This window comes from Miscanthus floridulus, chromosome 14 (genome assembly GCF_019320115.1).
Source record: "Miscanthus floridulus cultivar M001 chromosome 14, ASM1932011v1, whole genome shotgun sequence".
NCBI lineage: Eukaryota > Viridiplantae > Streptophyta > Magnoliopsida > Poales > Poaceae > Miscanthus > Miscanthus floridulus.
In genome coordinates, this window is record NC_089593.1 from 3,316,574 (window position 1) to 3,335,940 (window position 19,367).

The following is a 19,367-nucleotide window of genomic DNA, read 5'->3' on the forward strand; positions in this document are numbered from 1 at the left end:
ACCCATCAGGAAACTGCGAGACGAATCTAATGATACTAATTAATCGGTCATTAGCACATGTGGGTTACTGTAGCACTTAAGGCTTTTCATGGACTAATTAGGCTTAAAAGATTCGTCTCGCAATTTTGCTGAGAACTGTGTAATTAGTTTTTTTTTATCTATATTTAGTACTTCATATATGTGACGCAAGATTCGATGCGACACTTTTGCATGAAAATTTTTAGAAAACGGGGCAGGCATCCAAAACGCGTCCTAAGCAAAACTGCAAAGGCAGACGCGGGCCCTGGACGGTCGGCCGGCGGGCTCCACTGCGGCCGCTCCTCTCCGGCTCTCCTCCCTCACCCTCAGCCTTCCTTCCCACCAGTCTCCCGCTCTCCAGTCTCCACTCCACTGATGCCTGGTGCATAGCGGCGCGGCGCGGGGGCTGGCTGGTTGGTTCCAGACAACGCCGCTGGCTTAAACGCGCGAGGCCCGAGGAAGCTTTAGCTTGTTTCTTGCAGTTAATGCGGGAAGCAACTGCATTACCACCTCACCACCAGACCCAGCACTGACCTCCCGGCTCCGGCCCCGGCTGGCGGCAGCGCTCCGTTGAGGAGCACTGGAGCAGAGCAGAGCAGGTGCCAGTGCCACTAGCACGGCCACGACCACGGCATGAAGGGGCACCAGCACCAGTCGTCCTCTCCGCTGCTGCCCAGCAAGCGCCGCTGCAGCGGGCTGGCGGCGGCCGTGCCGGCGCTCGTCGTCTGCTCCACGCTGCTCCCGCTCGTCTACCTCCTCGTCCTCCACCGCCCTGCCGGTGCGTCCGCGCCTCGGATCTGTCGTCTCCCCCTCCCTTTTCTCGCTGATCTTCTAACCCTCCGCGTGTCGCGTTGCGTGCTCCGTGTTGTGTTGTTGTTTGCAGCAGGATATGGATCGGACGACCGCGCCGCCGTGGTCATCAGCAACGTAAGCTTCTCCACTCTCCCCGTGCAGAAATTTCTTATTATTTTTATTAATTACACCGTCCTCAAAGAAGTTTAGCAGAGTCCTAGCTTCTGAAATCCTCACGCCTTGGTTGTGCTTGGGGTTGCTAGGAGCTGGCCGGCGTCGGGGCACGTGGCATGCGGCATCTGGAGAATGGGGGCGCCATGAAGCACAAGCTGCTCAAGGTTACAATCCCTGCCTGCTACACTGCTGACTGCTCAAGAGGCAGTGCAGTGGTGGAGCATTTTGTTTGTGTGTTTTATATATCAGAGACAGTGATCAAGTTGAATTCTTTCTTTTTTTTTGCCGGCCCGCATTCGGGGAGAAATTAATTAAGCTACTCGCCACCTCTGCTGATTTTAGTGCGTTCACGCGGCTCGCGTGCGTGTGCGCGTGTCGTGCGGACATCCGCCGCTGCGTGCGTGCTGCCGTGCTGTGACACTTAACAACCTACCGCCTCTGTCTCCATTCTCAAGTTGCTTTCTTTAGAATAGGTGGAGGTGGCAACCCGAAATTGTTTCTCTCGTCACGCCTTGACATGCCCATGCCTCAGTTTGCTATTCTTGGAGTAGGTGGGTGGCAACCTAAAATTGTTTCTTTCATCATGCCTTGACATGCCATGCCTCTGATGAAATGTACACAAAACTGCTGTTGCTGGCAAGATGCCCTCTTGCTGTACCTTCCCAATTTGATTTGCCTTGTTATCTATTTTCTGTAATCACCTTTGTGTCAGTCCATAACTGAATTTGAAGAGTGGACACGAAATATTTATTTCTTACATATCCTCTGAGTTAGCAGTGATTCACTAAATATATATATTTTTTCAGTAGTAACTACTGAAATCAAAATAGATCAATTGGTTGTGTGCAGTGTGGCCCAATGCTGGTGATGAAACTTTACTCAAATCTGCAAACTGCTGCACAACTATCTAGCTAGATGGATCGCTTTGCCACATTGACGTTTCCTGGCTCACCTAAAACCATCATCAAGAGACTGCTGCACTGAAATGTCAGATGTTTTCTTTTCAATCTTGACTGACCTCCTCTCTTTTCTGACTGTGTATCCAGGATGTTTCCAAAAAGGTGTCTGGATCTAATGGGATTTCGGCTGAGAGATCTACTAGATCAAAATCTACCAAGGATCATGCTATCAAATCAAAAGCAAAGTTCAAGGGTGCTTTCTCTTTAATTGAACTAAATAATGACACCTTCAAAAGTAAAGGTAAGCATTAGGAGAGTACAAACAGCGTGAGATGTTGCTAGTATCCATCTTACTGTAGTCAGTCGTATTTCAGGACCCCGTACCCCCAAAAGGTATCAATTGAAGGACTTGTCCTGGAGTTCAAAGGTAACTGCAACCTCTTATTTCCCTACATTTAGAATTCAGTAGTCTGCAGCTCTTCATTTTTCATATTTGAAAAAATAGCGAGTAGCCTCAAGGGCTTACCATGCACAAAATGGTGAGCTCAATTTGTTTTGCTTCTATTGACGTGACCATTTATCACTGGGGCTTCATAGTCAACAATTTTCATGAATATATACAGTAAACACAAATGTGATGATAGGATTATTGTTGTCCATCAGTCTAGCATCAGTAATAATCCTGTATGTTGTTTCTGTGGGTTCAACTTTCAGTGAGATTTTACAAATAAAGTTGATAGGCTACATTTTGCACATTCACATCTGCTAGTAAGATAGTTTTCTTTATAAGTACTTTAAATCAGGTAAAAATATATATTGTGGTGCAATGCAATGTACAATCGTGTCCCTTAAACATACTGTATGTTTTTTCACCTTCTATACGATTTACCCATTATCTAAAAAAAAGATTTACCCATTATTCCTTGGTGAAAAAAGTTACTGAAGAATTTTTTTATCTACTCTGCACTTTTTAGGTCCTGCGAGATGTACAAGGTCATAGTACCACTCAGACATCTAAGGACGTATGATCAAGTATTCCTTAGTGGTGACATTAGTGTCGCATATAATGTTTTACAATATTATCAGTTAGACATAACCATACATGTATTTGCAATTAGTTCTTTAGAAAACCTCTTGTTGTGAAGGCCGAGTGTAATTAGTTCACATATTACCACAGCGGTTTTCGGGTTGTTGGTGCAGGATATGACTCATGTGCTCTTATGAGGATCTGTGCTTTAAGAACAGGGCTGCCAATTTTGTTTTTACTAGTGAATCCTTCAGAATCCTTTTTTTACTTTTCTACCACAGGGAACTTAATTGGTTTTGTGACAGGATACAACTGTTGATGCGAAAGAGAACCATGGTCAAGAGACGGTGCATGAGGACAATATCAAGTCCTGTGAACATGAATATGGAAGTTACTGCCTCTGGTCTACTGAACATAGGGAAGTAATGAAGGATACCATTGTCAAGAGGCTTAAAGATCAACTTTTTATAGCAAGAGCTCATTATCCTAGTGTTGCAAAATTGAAGCAACAGGAAAGATTTACACGTGAACTGAAGCAAAACATCCAAGAGCATGAACGCATGCTGAGTGACACCATCACAGATGCCGATCTTCCACCATTGTTAGTCTCACCTTAGCTTTAAAATCATATGTGTTTCTTTATTTTTCATATAACCTTTTGCACTAAATAAATGAATTATATGTGGCCAGTGCAATCCATTAACATGACTTTGCTTCTTGTCTTAGTTCTGTGTCTGCATTTCTTCAAGAAATAAAGGATGAGCATACGCAATTATGATGCTTGTGACTTAATTTCGATAAAATGATGCACTGCAATGTCTTTTTTTATTTCTCAAAATATTTCTGGTGGCAATGACTGGTTACTCTTTTCAGTTTTGCAAAGAAGCTGGAGAAGATGGAGCACACTATTGAGAGAGCCAAGTCTTGTGATGTAGGATGCTTGAATGTTGAACGGAAACTTAGGCAGCTACTTGATATAACTGAAGATGAAGCTTATTTCCATACAAGGCAGAGTGCATTTCTATATCATCTTGGGGTCCAGACTACGCCGAAAACTCACCATTGCTTGAACATGAGATTGACAGTAGAATATTTCAAATCCAGATCAAGTCATATGGATCAGTTAAATGAGCAGGAGCTTGAAAGTCCTACCTTCCATCACTATGTAATATTTTCCAGGAACGTACTTGCAGCTTCCACCACTATCAATTCAGCAGTTATGAACTCCCAGGTATACCATTATTTTCAAATAGTCTAAACTATTGTGTGGAATTCACCTTGATCACTAACTTATGCCCAATAACACATTTCAGAACTCAGACCACATTGTTTTCCATTTGTTCACTGATGCGCAAAACTTTTATGCGATGAAGCATTGGTTTGATAGAAATTCATACTTGGAGGCAACTGTTCATGTAACTAACATTGAGGACAACCAGAAGCTCTCTAAGGATATACATTCCCTTGAGATGCAACAGTTATGGCCCGCAGAGGAATTTCGTGTCACAATTCGTAATCATTCTGATCCTTCCCAGAGGCAGATGAAAACTGAGTACATATCTATTTTCGGCCATTCACATTTCCTCTTGCCCGACCTTCTTCCTAGCTTGAATAGAGTAGTTGTTCTGGATGATGATTTGATTGTCCAGAAAGACTTATCATCTCTGTGGAACCTCGATATGGGTGGTAAAGTGGTCGGTGCCGCCCAGTTCTGTGAAGTGAGATTAGGCCAGTTGAAACCTTATAAGGCAGACCATAATGTCAATGCTAATTCATGTGTGTGGTTGTCTGGCTTGAATGTCATTGAATTGGATAAATGGAGGGACATGAGCATTGCCAGTTTGTATGAAAAGGTCAGTAGAACTCAGCATTCACATTAAATTATCAATTGTTATCTTATGAAAATTTGTGGTTTAGGTCACGGGTTCGAAGCAGCCTCTCCACAGATTTTGCGGTGGGGAGGCTTGCCTCGGTTTTTTCCTTCCCCAGACCCCACTCATATGGGAGCCTCCGGCACTGGGTCTGCCCTTTTTTTACATGTGGTAGCTCTAGTCCTATCCTTTTGCCATTCTCTTATGTCTAGAAGGCAGCTGCCATATCATATATTAACTTTGCTTTTTTTGCAGTTGCGAAAGGACAGCCTGAAATCACAGCGACTGCAAGCACTCCCTGCAAGTTTACTTGCCTTTCAAGATCTGGTATATCCTTTGGAAGATTCATGGGTTCAATCAGGCCTTGGACATGATTATGGAATTAGTCACGTCGATATAGAAAAGGCTGCTACTCTGCACTATAATGGTGTGATGAAACCTTGGCTTGACTTGGGGATACATGATTATAAGAGCTACTGGAGGAAGTACATGACTAATGGAGAGAAGTTCTTGACAGAATGCAATATTCACTGATTAATATAGGACATGAAATGCACCAACACTCATTTTTGAGCATTTGAACCACAGACTTCAAGGGCTTTGCTTAAATGATGAGGTTATCATGAAGATAAACAGAATCGCTCCTGGCCTGCAGTATCTATGATGACTCAAATACACCTCTGACGAGGCGGTGCTCAATCAAATACCAAAAGGAGAATAGGATGAAATGCTTTCTGCATAAACTGCCAATGTTGCCATAACAGCATCTACGTTGTTTGACGGACGCCAGCATGAGACCTGAGTTATGTTGCAGAATACCAAGATATAATGTAGATTATTTCACACTGTTTGTTACGGTTTGATGAATTTTTTCCATATGCAGCTGGGCATTGCAAAAGTGCAGTTCCTTGCTGCTCATTTTTAGTATAAAATCTTTGGTGCTATTCTTTTTGCTCATTATGCAAGAGCAATACCGAGGGAGTCCAATGTTAACTGCAGCACAGCATGTACAGGGAACACCAAATGATGCGTGAATTAACAAGTATTTTTCTTGTGATTCTTTGCAGCAAGGCTTGCATTTGTTATTGTTAGATGTTGATATCCCATTGACGACATAACAAATGGTTGTTTGTTCTGCTCAATGGCATTCTTTGGCTTTATAGGATCTTTTTGTTTTTTTAGGAAAAGTATAGGATGTTTTTGTAGTGCAAATCTCAGAAGGAATGAGAATTCAGATAGTTGTGTAGCATAATTTGGATGTCGATCCTGCGACCAAGCACAGCAAATGAAAAAAGAAAGAAGGAACTGTATTCTTTGATATTTGCATACTTGCATTGTTATGACGGGCATCTCCTATCAGCGCCGGCCCAGGCCCAGTGGCTAGGCCACACCGGCGGCAAGGGGCCCAGGCGCTCGTAGATATGCCATCTATAGTTATTTTTGCTATTTCCATAATTATAGGATTTGAGATTGATTTGCTCGTAAGTTTGAGGGGATAAATACCCCTTGACCCTTTGAGAATTAATTAAGCAAGGCAAAAGTATTTGCCTGGCCTCAAGGGCCATTACGTGACTCTCTCCAGCCTCCCTGCCCTATCTCTCACGTGAGCCCTAGGGCAAACAGCAGCAGCGCCGCCGCCGCCGTCGCTCACCTCCACCACGGCTCCTGCTCACCGTGTCCCTCGTCCTCGTCCCCCAATCTCCTATCCCTACGCTCTTCGCAGCCACGGTAGGATCAAGGATCCTATCAATCTGGTGTCGGAGATGTCAGGTTCCGATGCTACCGCTGCAGTGGACGCCAAGACCACCGCCCAGTCGATCCAGCCGGTCGTGCTGCCGGCGACGCATGGGGGCGCCGCCTCCCACACCCGACGCCATCACCAAGGCCCTTGCGGAGATCGCCTAGCAGCTGGCCAACCTCAACGCTGGGCAGGCGCACCTCTCCGCACAGTAGGCATCCATGCAATCTCGCCTGGCCACCATGGAGAGCCACCGGGCGTCTTGATCTGCGGGCGCCCTGCCCTCGAGCTTTTCCTACGGGATGCCAGGGTATGGCACATCGGCGCTGTCAACCTACTCCACCACCACCGCCATACCCACCACCACTGCCGCCGCCGCTGCCTTTTTCGCTGCCACTCCACATACCACGCTGTCCACTGCCCCAACCCATCCTCCGGGGTTCCCATCCACCTTCTTAAGTTTCTACCCTCGCCATCCCCGCTGCTCAATTTTTTAGAGACACCCACGCCGACGTTTCTGCACTACACCGCCCCGGTGCCGCCACCTGCGCCCAGGCCTTCTGTCGGACTGGGCATTTCGCGCTTCAGCAAGCTGGATTTCACTTCCTATGATGGCATGGAGGACCCCCTGAATTGGCTCACCCACTGCGAGCAATTCTTTAGGGGGCAGCGCACGCTTGCTTCGGATCGCGTCTGGCTCATGTCATACCACCTTCGCGGTGCCGCCCAGACGTGGTACTATGCCCTAGAACAGGATGAGGGCGTGCCTACTTGGGAGCGCTTCAAGGACCTGTGTCATCTCCGCTTCGAACCACTGGTCCGTTGCAACTGCCTCTCCGAGCTAGCACGGTTGCCCTTCCACCATACGGTGGAGGCCTACTAGGAGCGTTTCAATGCCCTGGTCTGCCACAACGCCAACTTGGAGGCACGCTAGAAGGCAAACTTGTTCATGGGGGGCCTCCCGGAGCATATCCGAGTCGACGTCGAACTTTGGGAGCCCCAGGACTTGCAGATGGCGATGCACTTGGCTTGGGTGTATGAGCGCCGCGCCGTGGCCATCTAGCAGGCTCCGGTGCAGCGCCCCGCATGGCCCCAGCGCTAGTAGTTGGCGCTACCCACTCCACTCGCGCGTGTCTCGGGTCCCGATGCCGCCACGCCCGGAGCAGCTACTCCCAGCTAGTAGCAGCAGCCGGCTCCAGCATAGACTGCACCACAGTGGCCGTTCCACTGCCTGACGCCCGCCGAGATGCTAGAACACCACAGTCAGGGGCTGTGTTTCAACTGTGATGAGCCCTATGTGCGGGGCCATCTGTGCCAGCGCCTATTCTTCCTCGAGGCCGCTGACTTCCTGGTTGACAACCCCACCGATGACGTGGCTGCCGAGGTAGCTATTGAGGCGGCTCTGGGGGAGGAGCAGCTCATCGCCCCGGTCGTCTCCCTCTATGCCGTCAGCGACATCCGTATGGAGGAGACAATGCACCTCCACGTCTACATCCATGGCCACAAGCTCCTTGCCCTACTCGACAGCGGCTCGACCCACAACTTCATCAACGCTGGCATCATGCACCGCATCGGGCTAATGATAGGTGACAGTAACATGCGGGTCACAGTGGCCAACGACGATCGCGTAGCCTGCTCTAGCGTGGCTCGCAACGTGGCCATGCGCATCGGCAAGGAGGATTTTTCTATCAGCTGCTTCGGCATTGACCTCGTCCTTGGCGTTAACTACCTCCGCACCCTCGGACCCCTTCTGTGGGACTTCGAGGACCTGTGATTGTCCTTTAGGCAAGGCGATCAGCGCGACCTCTAGAAAGGCATGGGCTCCTCCCATGATGACATCCAGGAACTGACCCTCCGCACAGTGATGGGAGGCCACCAGCGGCCATTGCTGGATCAGCTCCTTCACCAGTATGGGGCTATCTTCGATGAGCCCCGTGGGCTCCCTCCGGTGTGCCCATACGACCATTAGATCCACTTATTGCCAGGCACGCCGCCAGTGACTGTCTGCCCGTACCACTACCCATAGCTTCAGAAGGATGAACTCGAGTGGTAGTGCGCCGCCATGTTGGAGCAAGGCATCATTCACCCTAGTACCTCACCATTTTCAGCGCCAGTGCTACTTGTCAAGAAGGCTGATGGGTCCTGGTGCTTCTACATCGACTATAGGGCGCTAAATGACAAGACGCCGAAGGACAAGTTCCTGATTTTGGTGGCTAACAAGCTCTTGGATGAGCTCCATGGTGCTAGGTTCTTCACCAAGCTGGACTTACGGTCCGGCTATCACCAGGTCTGCATGCATCTAGAGGACATTGAGAAGATGGTGTTCCATACTCACCACAGGCACTTTGAGTTCCTCGTCATGCCTTTTGGTCTCTCCAATATGCTAGCCACATTCCAGGAGCTCATGAATGATGTCCTCTGGCCCTTCCTCCGTAGGTTCATGCTTGTTTTCTTCGATGATATTTTGATCTATAGCTCGTCGTGGTCTGAGCACCTACAACACGCCCGCCTCGTCTTCGACACCTTGCTTGCGCACAACCTCTTCCTCAAGAGGTCAAAGTGCACCTTTGGGGCGCCCTCAATCGCCTACCTCGGCCATGTCATCTCCGCCGATAGTGTCGCGATGGACAGCGACAAGGTGGATGCCGTCGCTTCTTGCCTAGAGCCCCGCTCACCTTGGGGCATGTGTGGCTTCCTAGGGTTGGCCGGCTACTACTAGAAATTCATCCGGGATTTTGACACCATTACCATGCCACTGACCCGCCTCCTACACAAGGAGGCGTTCACCAGGATGCTAGAGGCTGTCGAGGTGTTCGTGGCACTCAAGCGTGCCCTCTCTTTGGGACCGGTGCTGTAAATGCTAGACTTCGAGCAATAGTTTATCGTCGACTGTGATGCCTCGGGCACCGAGTTTGACATTGTGCTTCACCAGGGGGCCGCCCCCCTGGCCTTCTTCAGCCGACCCTTCGCTGCCCGCCACTGTAAGCTGGAGGCATACGAGCGTGAGCTAATCAGTTTGGTTCAGGCTATGCGACACTGGTGGCCATATCTCTGGGGGCACCGCTTCCTTGTCCGCACCGACCACTATAGCCTAAAGTTTCTCCTAGACCAGCGGCTGTCCACTGTGCCTAACATCAGTGGATTAGCAAGCTGTTTGGGTTTGACTTCACGGTGGAGTACCGTCCGGGGCGCCTAAACTTGGTGGCCGATGCCCTCTCCGGTCGCGATGCCGACACAGCCATCAAGTCTGTAGAGCTGCCGCCGTCATTCTGCCTCCTCGACGACATTTGTGCCGCCACCGCGACTGACCTAGAGGCCGGCCACCTCCTGCAGCAGCTAAGGGACGCCTCCCTTGGGGCACTCTAGAGCACCGACAATGGGTTCCTTCTTCATGGCAAGTGCCTATTTGTGCCCGCATAGCAGGACCTATGCCAGCAGGTGGTTGCCTTAGCTCACACAGCCAGCCACGAGGGGATCCAAAAGACCCTCGTCTACTTGCGAGAAGACTTCTACATCCCCAACGACCATGCGCTTATCTAGGACTTTGTCCGCGCTTGCGTCATGTGCCAGCACAACAAGACGCCGACACTCTAGCCGGTCGGTCTATTGCAACCTCGCAACGTGCCATCTCAGGTGTGGGCGAACATCTCCATGGATTTCATCAACAGCCTTCCTAAGGTCCATGGGAAGTCTGGCATCCTCACCATCGTCGACCGCTTCTCTAAGTATGCGTACTTCATCGCCCTCAGCCATCCGTACTTAGCAGCATTGGTTGCCCGTGCCTTCTTCGAGGGTATTGTTCATCAACATGGCTTCCCCAACTCCATTGTCATCAATCGAGACCCTATCTTCACCAGTCACATGTGGCATGACCTTTTCAAGATGGCTGGGGTGCAGCTTCGCTTGAGCATAGCGTTCCACCCTTAGACGGATGGCTAGTCTAAGGTCATCAACAAGGTAATTGTGATGTATCTCCATTGTTGAAAGGTCCTAATGGCTAGAGGGGGGGTGAATAGCCTATTAAAAATTTCTACAACAACACTTAGCAAACCGGTTAGATAATTATGAGGCGAAGCAAGTATTGCGCTAGCATACTAAAATTGCAAGCCACCTACCACAATTCTAGTTTATATAGTTTCTATCCACACAATAGCTATGTCACTACACTAAGTTAGTGTGCTCTCAAAGGCTAACTAAAGAGACACACTAACCAAACTAACAAGCTCTCACAACTAGCTACACTAAAGAGCTTGACGACTAGTTTGCGGTAATGTAAAGAGAGCGAGCAATTTATTTATACCGCCGTGTCGAGGAGTGAACCAATCAATCACAAGAATGAATACCAATGAAGACCAATCACCATGGAATCAAAAGATGAACACAATGATTTTTTACCGAGGTTCACTTGCTTGCCAACAAGCTAGTCCTCGTTGTGGCGATTCACTCACTTGAAGGTTCACGTGCTAATTGGCATCACATGTTAAACCCTCAATAGGGTGCCGCACAACCAACACAAGATGAGGATCACATAAGCCACGAGCAATCCACTAGAGTACCTTTTGGCTCTCCGCCGGGGAAAGGTCAAGAACCCCTCACAATCACCATGATCAGAGCCAAAGACAATCACCAACCTCCGCTCGACGATCCTCGCTGCTCCAAGCCATCTAGGTGGTGGCAACCACCAAGAGTAACAAGCGAATCTCACAGCAAAACACAAACACCAAGTGCCTCTAGATGCAAACACTCAAGCAATGCACTTGGATTCACTTCCAATTTCACAAAGATGATGAATCAATGATGGAGATGAGTGGGAGGACTTTGACTAAGCTCACAAGGTTGCTATGTCAATGCAAATCACCAAGAGAGTGAGCTTAAGCCGGCCATTGGGCTTAAATAGAAGCCCCCTCAAAATAGAGCCGTTGTACCCCTTCACTGGGCATAACATGGGGTGATCGGACGCAGGACCCCAACGTTCGGTTGTGCGATGCATGCCATGTGTCCCCTCTCTTCAAATATTGAGCGCCCGGTCATGCTTGACCGGACTCACCTAGCTTCCGGTCATGCTTGACCGGACTCACCCAGCGTCCGGTCACACGGCATCTCCCCTGTGCGCTGCCATGTCAGCAGGACCGGACGCAACCCTCCTGCGTTCGGTCACTAAGTGACCCAGCGTCCGGTCAGAGACTGATGCCAGCGTCTCTGTAGCTTCTACTGACCGGACGCGCTGGTCCTACCAAGACCAGTGTCCGATCACTTACAGTGACCTCCGTCTTTTCTGTCTAGGGCACCGGTGAAGTTCCTAACCCTTGCTTAAATATGCCAACCACCAAGTATATCACCTTGTGCACATGTGTTAGCATATTTTCACAAACATTTTCAAGGGTGTTAGCACTCCACTAGATCCTAAATGCATATGCAATGAGTTAGAGCATCTAGTGGCACTTTGATAACTGCATTCCAATACGAGTTTCACACCTCTTAATAGTACGGCTATCGATCCTAAATGTGATCACACTCACTAAGTGTCTCGATCACCAAAACAAAATGGCTCCTACAATTTATATCTTTTCCTTGAGCCTTTTGTTTTTCTCTTTCTTCTTTTCAAGTCCAAGCACTTGACCATCACCATGGCATCACCATTATCATGTCATGATCTTCATTTGTTTCACCACTTAGAATGTGCTACCTATCTCATGATCACTTGATAAACTAGGTTAGCACTTAGGGTTTTACCAATTCACCAAAACCAAACTAGAGCTTTCAATTGTGCTATAAGTGATAGGTCACGGGCCTATGTGGAGTGGCTCCCATGGGTGGAGTACTGCTACAACACATCATTTCATACGGCGCTTCATGCCACACCATTTGAGGTTGTCTACGGTCGACCATACCCGCCCTTGCTGCCCCACACCATCGGGGTGGCCCAGACAGAGGCCATGGACTCGCTGCTTCATGATCGTGATGCCTTCCTTGAGGAGGTTCGTGAACATCTTCTCTAGGCACAACAGTACGCCAAGCGCCACTACGATGAGCATCACCGCAAGCTAGAGTTCTTAGTGGGTGATTCGGTGTGTGATGAGATCCTAATATACAGGTATGTTAAGCCTCAGGTCCAATGGTTCCTGAATGAAGAAGACCCCCCGATCGACCCCTCTAGGATTGCCCGGGGGCTCGGGGGCTATGCCCATCGGGCACGCTCACGTGCACCCTCTGGCAAAGAGATTTGGCAAAGCTTGACTCGACCACAGCTTCCGCCTGGGGCTCGAGGGCTTCCCCGAGCCTTGGGCTCCCAATCTACGGCACGACCAAGACCAGTCCTTGGCTCCTACCTGGCTCACGAAGCCAGCCAAGGCCCAAACACAAGAAGATAGGCCCCAAGCTAACGATGCTCAGGGGCTCCATGGCGTCGCTCCCTAGGCGTGGCCCTACCAACTGCTCCTCCGACAGGGTCATGTCTAGGGCATGACATAAGAAGACAAAGCTTCCCACGGCCTCCGAGGGCTCATGGGCTTCTAGACCCATGCGTCAGCTCCTGGAGCCGACCACCTCCGCCACTAAGAAGACTCTAGAAGGTCTCACCCGGGTGAGGCCAGTCCAAGCTGACACTGCCTGACACGTAGAGTGTCCGAAGAGAGTAGCCAGACGATGCCCAAGGCTTCTTCAGCTCCAAGACACCACGATGGTCCATGGTGCACCGCTACAAGACCCTCTAAAAGCTCTAGTTTGGTTTTGGTGAATTGATGAAACCCTAAATGCTAACCTAATTTATCAAAGTGATTATGAGATAGATAGCACATTCCAAGTGGTGAAGCAAATGGTGAAGATCATGATGATGGTGTGGACATGATGATCAAGTGCTTAGACTTAGAAAAGAAGAAAGAGAAAAATAAAAAGCTCAAGACAAAGGTAAAACTTGATAGGGGCTTTTTGGTTTAGTGATCGAGACACTTAGCAAGTGTGATCACATTTAGGATCGATAGTCGTACTATTAAGAGGGGTGAAACTCGTATCGAAATGCGGTTCTCGAAGTGCCACTAGATGTTCTAACTCATTGCATATGCATTTAGATCTATTGAAGTGCTAACACACTTGAAAATGTTTGTGAAAATATGCTAACACGCGTGCACAAGGTGGTACACTTTGTGGTTAGCACATTTGATCAAGGGTGGCAAAGTTTATAAAGTTGAGGAAGTCACTAAAACTGACCAGACGTAGGATCGGACGCTGGACCTGTATGTTTGGTCAGTGGTGTAGAGGTGGCGCTGCTCTTGGTCTGTGATCGGACATAGAGGAGAGCAAGCGACCGGACGCATAGGAGGATGAGTCTGGTCATGGTGACGTATGCTGACGTTAGTCGCGTTGTTTGGCGCGTAAAGGAGAAGAAGGACCAAACTCTAGCCTGAGTCTGGTCACACCTAAGCGGACATGTCCGGTCGCTAAAAAGCGACTCTGGATGCTTATTGGAAGTGACCGGACTTGGCTTGGGCGCAAGTTAGGTCAACTTAGTGGCACATCCTATCGCTAGGTGTTCGTGTTTCGCTGCGGGATTCACTTGTTACTCTTGGTGGTTGCCACCACCTAGATGGCTTGGTGCAGCTAGGATCATCGAGTGGAGGAAGGTGCTTGTCTCTGGTCCGATCGTGGTGATTGTGAGGGGTTCTTGACCTTTCCCCGACGGAGAGCCAAAAGGTACTCTAGTGGATTGCTCATGGCTTGTGTGATCCTCATCTTATGCTGGTTGTGCAGCACCCTATTGAGGGTTTGGCGTGTGATGCCAATTAGAGCGTGAACCTCCAAGTGAGTGAATCGCCACAACGAGGACTAGCTTGCTGGCAAGCAAGTGAACCTCGGTAAAAAATCTTATGTCATCTTGTTCCACATATTTCTTGATTGATTATGATTGGTTGGCTCCATCATATTGTGATTGGCTCTATCCTCAACATGGCGATATAATCATCACATCCCCTCTCTTGTATTTACATTTCTAGTGTTGCTTCGCTTTTTAGTGTAATTAGTTTTGAGAGCAAGCTTGTGACGAGTCTAGTAGTTAGTGTGGCTCTTTTGTTAGTCTTTGAGAGCACTCTAACTTAGTGTAGTGACATAGCCTTTGTGTGCTTAGAAATCATAGTCACTAGAATTGTGGTAAGTGGCTTGCATTTCTAGTAGGCTAGCGCAACATTCGCTTCACCTCATATTTGTCTAACCGGTTTGTTAAGTGTTGTTGTAGAAATTTTTAATAGGCTATTCACCCCCCTCTAGCCATTAGGACCTTTCACCCTCCTGAACTCTGGCTCACGTAGACCATAGACTAAACCCCCAAACCACCATGCACCCGACCTATCTCGTTATATAAGGGATAAGGTCAGACCTAGAGGGGAGAGGATCCCATTTCGATCACCAGATACTCCATTCCATCGGCCTCTGCTCTGCATAGAGAGCAAGGCAACCTAGAGAGGGGCATAGAGAGTCTCTCCTCCACCACATCCCGCCGTCTTCCTCCTCTTCGATGTGGGGGAAGGCACCATCGACGACAAGGCAACCTTATGATTAGCACCGAGCTAACCCCCCTACCAAATCTTATTCCTTTACACTCTGTTGTAACCCTCTGATTTTGGGTGCTCTTGAGTATAAGGATCATCAGCTACTGGACGTAGAGACCAAATTGGCCTGAACTAGGATAAACTGTTGCGTCTCCGCTACGTGATACTTGTGTTCCTGAGTCCACCTGAGCCACCGAAGACCCATACTCTAACACCGACTCAAACAACATGCTTGCCGCGTGTAAGGGACCGTAACACCTAAGGGGGGGGGGTGAATTAGGCAACTTAAAAATATACTCTAAACTATGGCCTCTAATTCCACCAAGTCAAAACCAATGCAAGAAAGTAATTTATCTAGATGTGCAACTATGGTTTTGTTAGGTGTGTTGCTATCTCTACCGTAAAAGAGTTATGCAACCTAGGTTCCAATCCTATCAACTAGCCTATCAATTAAGCTAGGAAAGTAAAGCAATCAACCAAGGTAGTAATGTGAATGCGGAAGGTAAAGATGAGGTAGAGATGCAAACTCCCGTTGACGACTCTAGTATTTTTACCGAGGTATTGAGAAGCGCTCAAGCTTCTCCCTAGTCCTCGTTGGAGCCCCTCGCAAGGAATTCCTCACAAGGGCCAAGCTCCTGGTCAGGTAACTTCGTGGATAGTCCCGGTCCTTCCCCACATGCAAGTGGGTCTTTGGTGTGCCTTCCAGCAAGCCTCTCCTAGAACGCTCCTCGCCGTTTTCACTATCAACATTCCGGCTGAACCGCCACGGACCTTGTTCCCATCGGTACACGGTGGTGGCCACACCACAAACATGGTTGGTGTGATCTCGCAAGACTACAAGCCCCTCCGATGTACAACAATGGTGCACGCAAGCACCGAGTAATAAGAGGTGAGCAAACCTCACTAAACCCTAGGCCTAAACCTAGAGCAAACGCATAAGTGGTGGTCTAATCAACCTAAGCACTTTGCAAAGCACCTACGCTAATCACCTAATGAATCACTAAGCACTATGCAAGTGGAGATCACTAAAATGGTGTATCAACACCCTTGTTATGTTTCCTCAGCTCTCCACTGCTCAATGGGGGGTCTATTTATAAGTTCCATGGAGAAAGTAGCCGTTGGGGATGAAATCTAGCTTTCTGCCATTGATCGAACGCGTAGGTCGTCCTAATCAGATGTGTCTGGGCGTCCCGACCATTGAAGCCAACCGTTGGCGCTCACTATTGATTGGACTCTCTGGCGAGTCCGGTCGCTTACCATCTGACGTGTCTAGTCGATGTTTCACCGCTCTAGAACCTCTCTAGACTCGATCAGATGCCACTGCTTGGTGCGTCCAGTCATCCATAGCTGTTGCATCCGGTCCTTACTGAGTTGTTGCTGCGACGATGAACAGGGAAGTCCGTGCGTTTGATCAACGTCTCGCTCAACGTTCGGTCGCTGCTTTTGACGCCTGCTATTGCCGGGCAGCTGATCAGACGCGTCTGGTCCTCATAAGGGCCACGTCCGATCACCTCTACTGAGCTTGTTTCTTCATGATCTTGCATCTGCCTTGGTTCCTATCTTCCTGCTTAGACTTTGCTTGGTTTCTTGGGTCTTCTATTGTGCTTCTAGGGTCTTGCTTGAGGTGTTGATCATTGGATCATCACATCGCCTTCGTCCAAGTCATGTTTGCAACCTATTGGACTGCAAAGCTAACACTCGCAAACACATTAGTCCAATTTGGTCTTGTTGATCATCAAACACCAAAATCCAAAGTAAATGGGCCAAGGGTGTATTTTCCTTACAATATTCCCCTTTTTGTGATTGATGACAACATGACCAAAGAAAGCAAATGATAGAAATTTTGAAATTTAAAAAACTATCTACTTGCTAGGATGCAAAGCAAAGGGCAAGTTTATATGATGCTAAAGGTGTCTCTTGTATGCTTTTGGAAACTTATCTTGCCCTTGCAAATGTCCCCAAATGGTATTATGGACCTAAGCCTCACCCTAACTCCATAATCCACTATCCTCCCTTTCTTGGACCATTACAACTTGTAAATTATTATGATCGGGCTTGCTTTTGGTCCTACAATTTCTCCCCCTTTGGAATCAAACACAAAAAAGGAAGACATTAGTAGCACAAGGGAGTGTCAAATTTTGTGATCCTTTATATGTGGAGTGGAATAGATCACAAAACTTGACTCTCACATTACATAGACTAAGCTCCCCCTAAATATATGCATACATATGGTGGAGGGTGAAGTATATGCATAATTGGCAAAATAATGCACAAGGGAGTTTAATCTATATAATGCATGGAGAAAGCATATAAATACCAAAGTGAAATCATCATAATGATATCGATTTAGAAATACCGCATGTAGAGATCACTTGGATCATCACTACTTGTAATGATATTACTTGTAAATGGTGGTGGATTTTAGAGCTTGATGCTTATCTCCGGGGACTCTATTTTCCTTGCAATGAGACTACTACACACATGATAAGCTTGAAATGGTGTTAGTCTCAAATCATCCAACTTGTAGAGTAACCTCCCCCTAAATTTATGCATACAAGCATGGAATACTTGTAGGAGACATGCATATTGATTTAAAAAAACATCATTTGAAAGATGACATCACATGAACGTGATAACTATTTTCAAAAGTGATATTCAGGGGAAATTATCTGCAATTTGGGCATTGGCACATATTAGATAAACAATTGTAAAACAAGCTATGTGTTGTGCTTCTAAACAATTTAAACCATGTAGGTTTGCTCCAAGGGTAAGAGTGATACCGAGCAAACCTACCATAAGATATACCTAATGTATGCATGATAAAAGATTAAACATGCAAATACAAACCTAGGCACGAAAAGGAACTAGATGCTAATTGAGATTGCAAAAAATTAAATCTAGTTACCTAACATGGGGAGGGGAATTTGGGTCCATAATATTCACTAACCCACTTGGCAATTACCTTGGCCATCATGATGCACCCCATGAAATGCACCCAAATTATGCCAAGTCTCCAAATTTCCCGAGGTCCATTAGACTTCTCACTTCCCCTTTGGGATCCAAACCTTCTTGGTGCTCTTTATGTTGGAAATGATCTCCTTTGGCACCCAAATGCGTTTGGCCCCATTGTTGGCTTGCTTATTCACCTTGATGGCCACCACCTTGTCATTTTTCTTCTTTAAGAGATAAGGTGTGGAGGCCTTTTTGTCCACCTTGTTGGTGTAGGTGTTGGAGAGCTTGCTTGTTTCCTTTTTGTTTTTCTCTTTCTTCTTAGCTCCTCCCCCATTCTTAACCTTGCACTCATAGGACTTGTGGCCTTCCTTGTGGCATATATAACAAACCACGGTTTGTCCTTCATCAAGCTTCTTCACTCCCTTGACGGTGTTATCTTGATGAAGTTGGGCTTGCTCCATTTTGCCTTTTACTTGAGTCAAGTACTTGGTAAGGCGAACCACTTCTTGCTTGAGTTGCTCATTCTCCATTGCAACCTCTTGTGTGCATGTATCTAGAACAACTTTCTCAACACAAACTTGGTTGCACAAGGGTGGGTCTAAACATAAATCATTGCAAGAAGTAGAGGCATCCTTTTTAGGCCTGTCAAAGATTGAATTTTTCTTTTTAGGTGCCTCGGTGGGGGTAGTACCGACAGCTTCAAGATTAGAAACTTTATTAGTTAGCTCATCACAATGTTTGCACATGATTTCAATTTTAGCAAGCAAACTTTTATAGGCATCTTGTGAGCTAGCTAACTTTTCTTTTAATTTTTTATTTTTCTTTACAAGTTGCTCATCATTGATTGTGCATGCATTTGTTGTTGCACTAGCCTCAAGTTGCTCAATTTTAGTAGATAGTTCACTATTGAGATTAGCAAATGTCTCATATTGTTCAAGCAAGGTTTTATATGCTTCTTGTGAATTATCTATCTTTTCTTGCAACATTTTTAGCTTCTTTTGTTGACTAGTGCAACTTTTAGCATATTTAAGATTTTCTTGCACAAGTTGCTCATAAGAAGGTAGCTCATCATCACTATTATTATTATTGTCACTATCACTAGGGAATAGACTTTTTGTTACCTCGTGCCATAAGGCACACTCGTGAAGTGCTTGATGATGAGTGCTTCTGCCCGCGCCTTTTGTGGTAGTCTTCTTCTTCACTTGAAGAATCATCCCATGACCTTATTGATGTGAGGGCTTTGTCTTTGCACACCTTTTTCTTTGTCTTGGGTGTGGGCTTGTTTGGACAAGCTTCCACAAAGTGCCCCAACTCGCCGTATCCATAGCATCCTTTCTTCCTTTGCTCATTTCTTTG

General features: G+C 47.3%; 1 protein-coding gene across 2 annotated transcripts; it reads left to right on the forward strand.

Moving 5' to 3' along the window:
- Nucleotides 1-318: 318 nt before the first annotated feature.
- Nucleotides 319-5,736, forward strand: LOC136504826 (probable galacturonosyltransferase 7). 2 transcript variants are annotated; one of them, XM_066499849.1, is made up of 9 exons: nt 319-796; nt 902-945; nt 1,074-1,148; nt 2,031-2,184; nt 2,258-2,310; nt 3,216-3,511; nt 3,784-4,141; nt 4,224-4,763; nt 5,037-5,736. In XM_066499849.1, exons 1-9 carry the CDS (start codon nt 652-654, stop codon nt 5,313-5,315), a joined length of 1,944 nt encoding a protein of 647 aa, XP_066355946.1. In that variant the 5' UTR covers nt 319-651; the 3' UTR covers nt 5,316-5,736. The 2 variants fall into 2 exon arrangements, with proteins under 2 accessions (XP_066355946.1, XP_066355947.1); XM_066499850.1 differs by having other exon boundaries at nt 905-945.
- The last annotated feature ends 13,631 nt before the right edge of the window (nt 5,737-19,367 follow it).

Excerpts from the sequence above, each read along its gene's own strand:
- LOC136504826 (XM_066499849.1), top strand. The coding sequence starts at position 652 with ATGAAGGGGCACCAGCACCAGTCGTCCTCTCCGCTGCTGCCCAGCAAG. Across the intron at positions 3,512-3,783 it reads GATGCCGATCTTCCACCATT|TTTTGCAAAGAAGCTGGAGA; the intron begins GTTAGTCTCACC and ends TACTCTTTTCAG. Across the intron at positions 4,764-5,036 it reads TTGCCAGTTTGTATGAAAAG|TTGCGAAAGGACAGCCTGAA; the intron begins GTCAGTAGAACT and ends CTTTTTTTGCAG.